Genomic DNA, 7,317 nt, shown 5'->3' on the forward strand with positions numbered 1-7,317 from the left:
GGGGGGGGGCGGGAAGAAACCCAGAGAAAACAAGTTTTGGAGACAATAGTCCTTAGGGTTCATTTTACTTCAGGAGGAATACCAGTTGAAAACAAATGGTTACCAGAAAGCCAAATTTGCAATGATCATTAAAAACAACTACTGAGGCAGCAAGCAACACTCAGCACTCTTCTCTCAAGCCAGAGCAAGAAGCACCTTGGCAGCAGACTCCTGAAGTGCCAACTGGACATGGATATGAACCATCCAGTGGGGAAAATCATGCAAATTCTGCACAACAATTTACCTCTGTTTGTATCTGCATGACTTTGAACTTCACAGTCTGAAAGGGAAGCTTGGAGGAAACCCCCAAGTTCTGCTTGGTTTCATGTCGAAACTATGTGAAGCCACAAATTCTGAAGAATTCTGAAGTAAAACTGTGGATCTCTGATGTCTACTAGCAAGAATTATTTAATCTGCACCAGCTCCAAGATGAGAGAGATACCAACTAGTGCTGTTTAGGGCATCCAAACATGCTCTTTTCAGCACAGAAAGAGTAATCCTTAATTATGCAACACTGGTGTGCCAAATGAAGAAAAAACACAACTATTTGTGAGGACACTTGAGAACATCTGTATTTCAATGGTTGGAGCTTGCAGCTACAATGCAGTGGTTGTCTTCTGAACTGCTCTCCTAAAATCTGAAACAGACATCCAAAGAGTTCTCAGAAGACTTGTGTCAAAAGCTCGATGCCCCATCACTGGATGAGTGTCCAAATGTAGTTATTCAGGGGGTTATGGAATGTTCATAGGCTCTCTGCTGTGTTCATCAGCTCAAAACAGCAAGTAGTCTCCTACCTTAACCAGATAGCCACCACTATGACTTCAAGCTCTGAGTTGGTATTATTATTTGTCAAGTAGGAAGAAATGACACTTACTTCAAGCTGGAAGAGTCCTGGTGGAACTTCTCTAAGTGAGTTCTCAGAAAAATCCACTTCTCTGAGATGATTTTTCCAGAAAATAGTCAATGCATCAGGTAGAAATTCCAGTGAGTTTCTAGATGCTTTACAGCATTTCTGGAAAATGTGAAAGAAAAAACACCCACAGAGTAGTAGTAATCTCTTTAAATAATGGGGTAGATGAGCTGTCACATGGCTAAGGCATTAATAAATTCATTCTAGGTTATCTCTAGATACTTTGATCCAGATAAATTTTTGGGCATGAAGCCACACAGGATTTGCTGAAGAGATGCACTTGTTTAATTCCTGTAAATTATTTGGTGGGCAAAAAACTGTTATAAAAGTTATTTTGAAAATCATATCCATTTGCTTTCCAACCACAAACAGACACTTCACCTATCCCCGTGACAATGAGGAGTAAAGTTGCAGCAAGGGGTGAATATAGCTGTCCTAGTTAGCCATGGGTTTGGGCAGAGATGACTTTGAATGAAAGCTGTGTTCTATAAAATGACCCTAACAACACTTCTGCTCATACAAACTACAGAGAAAACAAATACATCCTTAAGACATTTTTCTAGAAGTTTTCCACCAATGCTACCAACTTGGTGAGTATAGGGCAGAGCCTCAGAAAGGCTTGATCTGAGACTCATAAACCAAACCAGGTAGGGGCACTTTTACAGAAAAAGAACAGCTTTCAAGCCTAAGATGTCTGATAGTTTTGTAAAAATCACAGTCTAATTTTTGCATTGTTGCAACAGCTTTTTTTTTCAGCCTCTGACTCTGTCAGAGCAGTTTGACTTACCAAGGGGCAGGCCCAGGGATCTGGAAACACTTTCAGCTGATTTCTGGAAACATTCAGTATGTTTAGGGACTTGAAGCAGTATAGAAAAATGGTTGGAAGTTCCACCAACCTGTTGTCAGAGACATCAAACTCCTGCAACTTCCTTAAACCAATCCAATTAGTTGCTAGAAAACATGAAACATTGCAGAGCTGGTGTGAGCATGATAGCAGTCTGATCCAGCAAGATATTGCATACTTACTAGGTAAGAGCCAAAGGATACTTCATGAGAGCTAAAAAATCAACCAGGCCTTTTCATTTACTTTGGACAAAGGATTGAGAGATGCTAAGCATCCCTAGCTAATATGATATTTAGGTCATTATTATAAAAGTTTGGGGTTCTCCCTTACAAATCAGGCCTTGACATGGAAGTGTAACACTGGACTGTACATACTGTTTTCCTCGTCAAATAACTTCTCCATATAATTTTTGGATGCAATAAGTTTTTTAAGGCTTTTAAGATGTAAGAATCCAGAAGGGAGAGTAGAGAGCTTGTTGCTGGATACATCGACCTCCAGTAACCTGTGAGTACAGAAGATAATCAGGCATCAATAAAATGCTAACAAAGATCCCTCTTGCCATAGACATCTGTTTTACCAGGACAGCTTTAGATCTAAATGAAAGCAGATGGAATGTGCCCTCACAAGGCAAAACAAAAAACACTATTTAAAAAACAACCCTTCCAGTGAACAGAGAAAAGTGGTCTGCATAGACAGCAGGTCAGATTATTATTACAAGCCAGTAAATGCCAATCTGAGTTAGCTCAGGGCTTAGTCTTGGAGGAGTGGGGCTCACCAGAACAGGAGAAAAGCAGAAGCAACATGAGACAAGACAACAATAAAAGTCTCTGCAATTGTCCTGACAATTGGACTAAATGGGAAACACTGAGAATGAAAATGAGCAAATCTGAAGTGAAACCTTGAAGCAGATAGAAAATAAACCAAGAAGCTCCTGCACATGCTCTTCACTTAGGCAGCTTCACAGAGGCCCAGCTGACTTCTGTGCACCTCCATGCAGTTCCATTTACTGTAGGCTTCCAGCACACACCTGGTACATATGATTTCGTCAGAGGACTGTACGCTGGGCAACTCTGTCAGCTGATTGTCAGCCAGGCTGAGCTTCCTGAGGTTTATCAGGCCCCATGGGATCACGGATGGAAGGGAGACCAGACAGTTGGCAGAGAGATCAAGCTCAGTTATCTGACAGGAGATATCAATCAGCCAGTCCAGATCCACCCAGGGCAGTTTGAGGTTTGACCAGTTCACACACAAAGCCTGCACATGTCAAAGAAAGAAAAAAGAACCAGATCAGTAAAATCCCAATTGCTCTTGGCCTGTGTTACGCTGCTGGGAATCTGGCAGATCCGAGCACAGACCAGCAACATCTTGCTCGCTTTCCAATCTGCTTCTAGGAACTAAACTGACTCAGAGATGAAATCATGCCTGGATATCAACGGCCCTCACTGTATCACTCACTGCTCCATGATCTCACGCCAAAGACCATGAGCAAGCACAAGCAGGGGACCTGGACTTCTTTGCTAGTCCATACACCAGCTCCAGGGTGCCCCAGAAAGGGTGAGCAGCCCTTGTTTGACACCAGCACTCTCATCCCAGGGCTGGACAGACTCTAACACTTGGTCCATCCAGCAACGTGCAGTGAGTTTCCATGGGGTTGGGCTTCCTGCTCTGCAAGACACATTCAGCATGATATGGACAGATCATGGAAACCCAGCTTAAATCCAGACTCTGCAGCTCCAACCCCACTCTGTCTCCTGGACATGGAATGCATGGCTGCTCAGATCTCCACAGGACTCTGAGCACCAAGAGAGGCCAGGCAGGTCCAGAGGAACTCCAGTGGAGCAGTCAGCCTCTGAAATGCCTGTGGACCATTCCTTGTGCACCTGTAGAGAGGACAGGGACAGATCTGCTGAGTGTAATACTAACTTAGTACAAGGAGCCCTGTTGCTGGAATAATTAATATATGCCCAGGCACTGCTCTTGCACCTTAAACCTTCAACAAGCAGCCAAACCATTCCAGGGAAGTTTCAGGTTTTACAAAGGAAGATCTGGGAAAGGCAAGGAAAGGCAAACACCCTCTTGTAAAGCATTTCTAAAAACTAGACATTTGCTCAGTATAATTTAGGAAGATCATTTAGTATCTGAGAGACACAATTTTGGCAGTTGCCTCCTCTGTAGAGAACGTTCTGCTGCTCTTGACAGTTAGATGAGGAAGTTGTTTTATCCTCTTTTGGAAAAAAACCCAGAAGTTGTTGTGAAGGACATAACTACTTATTTCAGGCTCCAGCTTAGACAGAAGAAAACATGAACACACACTGGTCATCAATGCAGACAAACGATGAAAGTCTTCATTTTCAAGATCACTTCATTACATTCCAGTGAGAACTGTGTTCCAAAACACACATTTTAAAAATGTTAATACCAAAACAGTGTTTTTGCCATAACTCTTCCCAAAGACAACCTCAGTGAAGTGATCGTTAATTCTCCACCAGGAGGCAGCAAGGATCCAACAGCAAATTGAATTTGCTATCCAATTCCCAGAATTTAGCACTTAAAATTTTTAACCCCAAATTAAAAATCAAAAGGAATATGTTTTGGTAAGGGGGAGAAATAAAAGGGAAACAAAGGTCTATGTCAAATGCTATTTGAGACTTAGAACTCCAAGTAATGCAGATCACACAGTTCAACTGTGTAGGAGAATGGAATACAGGGTAAGCACAAATAGTTGCACTTTTTGGAAATTACACAGTAGTTGTATTTAGTGTAGACATAGTGCTTTTCAGCTGTTCACTAGTGAAGCCTCAGGACAGCCCTGCAAATATGAATGGAAATATTATGCCTTTTGTATCACTGGGGAAATGAAGGCAGAGAGCACAAGCTGTTTGTCTAAAGCTACACCCACCATCATGCCACAAGGCATCCATGTAAACCACAGTGAGCCAGTAGCAACAAGAAAGAAAATTAACAGAGTGCCCACTACTTCTGCAAAATATGGAGTACTGACTGGGAGTTACATTGCAAAGCTTTCACACTGGCACTGAACATATTCTGCTTTACTGTTAGATTTTCCAAGCCTGTATATTTCACAGATTCCTGTTTTAAATTCTCTATGTAGTTCATTGCAATTTTTTTCACCTGTAACAGCTCAAGACTGAGCCTGTTTACATCACTGGACAGTAATCAGTTGTGATTGATGGTAATAAAGAGTATAAACACAGATCAGACTGCCTTTTTCATTCCCAGCTATCCCACACTTCAGGAGAGATGTAGGGGTGAGGCACCGATGCTAAAGAATGGGAAGACCTTCCCAGCATGAGGAAATATCACTGGGGAAGAGCACATTTGTGCTTAGATGATTAACTAGTTTTTCCTGGCTCTTTGAATTGCTCCAAGAGCTCACAACAGGAGGCAGATCCCTAAATCCAGATAATGTGGGAAACTAGCTCTATGCTATAAACAAAATGCTCAAGTACTATTGGTATCTGTTTGGCTACTTACATACACATTCAGGTACCAGGGTACCACCTTGTCTTACAATATTGTTACTTTTAATTTCAGATAGAGAATTTTCAGCTAGTTTAGCTTCCACCCTGCACCAAAACTTGGCTTACAGTGGTAGAGGAGGGAGGAGTGCATGGCTGGGGAGAGGAGAGGGGCAGCATCACTGTAGCTTCATCCTAGATCAGCTAAAATTGTCCCTGATAAAAGTATAGCTCAATCAGCAAGTAAATTCTCTCACTGATGTAATTTATACCATGGTGTGGTTTACAGTGATGCCAACAGAAGCCTTTCTATGCCAGGACAATTAAAACTCCACCATGACTTCTGCGCATACAGAAAAAAAGCCATCACTCTCCTACCTAATAGTGCTGGATAAAATCACATCTCTGCATTACCAAAAAAACAAACAAGCTTGGCTTTCCCTTGGCTTAGGAAAGAGTTAAGAAAAGGCCTGATCCCCACCTACATGTGCTTCATGTAGATGTTTAATAAAAATGGCCTTTTCAGGCTCAAAGAGAAGGGGGTAACAACGATTCAGCTACTGACAGTATAATTCAAGCCCAGTCTGCCTAGATATCTGAGAAACATTTTAACAGGAAGTTAGGCATTTTAACAACTAACCTTGGCTGGCAATGCATACTCTGTCCTGATAGTTTTTTTCCAGGAACGCCAATTTTTTTCAAAAGCTGTGCTGAAACTCAGCCCAAATGGAGGTGGAGGGGATAAACCAGAATTAATAGGGGAAAATCCAAGCTTTTAGGCAGCACTTCCAGACAACTTGACTATGGTCTAAAAAATAACTGCTTCTAAGGAAGGGGCTTCCCACTTCCCCATACAGTTGTTAAGACATGGGGTATGGAAATACTAACATAGCACTGAGGGTTACAGAAAGATGAGTTTATCTCAGGCTGCCTATCAGACCCATCAATTATCTCCTGTAACCATCAAAAAGACCTTGCTCAGAGGGAGACTAAACCTCAAAAAGGAAGCCATGGAGATCAGCCATGCTCTTTCCTCTGCTTTCCTTTACAGCTTGCTTTCTGCCAAGAGAAGGGAATTAGCAACACCTTTCATGATCTCTCAAACAGTATCTGAAGCATCTTTTCACTGACTCCATGCTGCTGGAGCAAGGTGATAGATAAATCTGGGATGAAGATCTGTTGTGAGACTAAAGCTCCTTTTCACCCCCCGGCATTACATTTAAAGGTGGCCTCAGCACTGATATAGCAGTTAATTATTATCCCATATGCATTTTGATCAACAAAGACTAGCACTGCATTGGGCAAGACACGTCACAAAGATGCCATCCAGAGGAGATTCACCCTGGAAGTTCAGGACAACCTCCAACAGCACACTGAGATGGAAGTGCTAGCATCCCGGCACTTTCTCATTTGGCAATGGTGTTGCCACAATGGCTGTGGATGCATAGGATCTGCACCATGGCCCAAAAAGAAAGCAGGTAAGGAATATTTTCCTGGGTTTTTTTGTGTTTTTTTTTTTAAACATCTCATGCTCTGTGGCATCCTCCCTAAAATAAGCATCTGTGGCCAGAGTATTGAACCCCACAAACTATTCACATATTGGACATAAACAGAAGGAAGAAAACCAAGTTTTCTAGCCAAAAAAATATCAGCAGATAGTCCATGCAAAAGGCTACCCACAAGTCTTTCAGTTACACAGAGGATGCATATAATGACACAGGGCATTGGAATTCTGGCAGTGATGGGAATGAAGGCCTGGAGAGCTGGCTTACTCATTTGGTTTCCTCCTCACAGGAGAAAGGAGGTTCTTGTGGTTGAGATCCTGAATTCAGAGTCCAGAGCCCCAGATTCCCTGTGTGACACCAGTCACTGTCTCAGACTGTCCAGACTCCATTTGCCAGCCCATACAATGGGACAGCAGGGGAGCCAGGAGTGAAAGACTCTGACTCCCTCTTTTCCTGATTAATGAAAACGCATCCAACAAAATTGCAATTAAAAAAAATCAGAAAAAGAACTGATGGTTCTTATACCCTCCCTCCATTCCT

At 42.3% G+C, this 7,317-nt stretch overlaps 1 protein-coding gene across 1 annotated transcript in view; it reads right to left on the reverse strand.

The window, feature by feature from the left end:
* Positions 1–7,317, reverse strand: part of LRRK1 (leucine-rich repeat kinase 1) — a 75,862-nt gene that overhangs the window by 42,917 nt on the left and 25,628 nt on the right. Inside the window, exons 6-9 of the mRNA XM_009995305.1 lie at positions 2,821–3,047; positions 2,168–2,295; positions 1,737–1,900; positions 914–1,051 (exon numbers count right to left, since the gene is read on the reverse strand). Coding sequence (XP_009993607.1) covers positions 914–1,051; positions 1,737–1,900; positions 2,168–2,295; positions 2,821–3,047 — 657 coding nt within the window. The remainder of the gene's footprint in view (positions 1–913; positions 1,052–1,736; positions 1,901–2,167; positions 2,296–2,820; positions 3,048–7,317) is intronic.

This window comes from Chaetura pelagica, unplaced genomic scaffold (assembly GCF_000747805.2).
Source record: "Chaetura pelagica isolate M959 unplaced genomic scaffold, ChaPel_1.0 scaffold453, whole genome shotgun sequence".
Taxonomy (NCBI): domain Eukaryota; kingdom Metazoa; phylum Chordata; class Aves; order Apodiformes; family Apodidae; genus Chaetura; species Chaetura pelagica.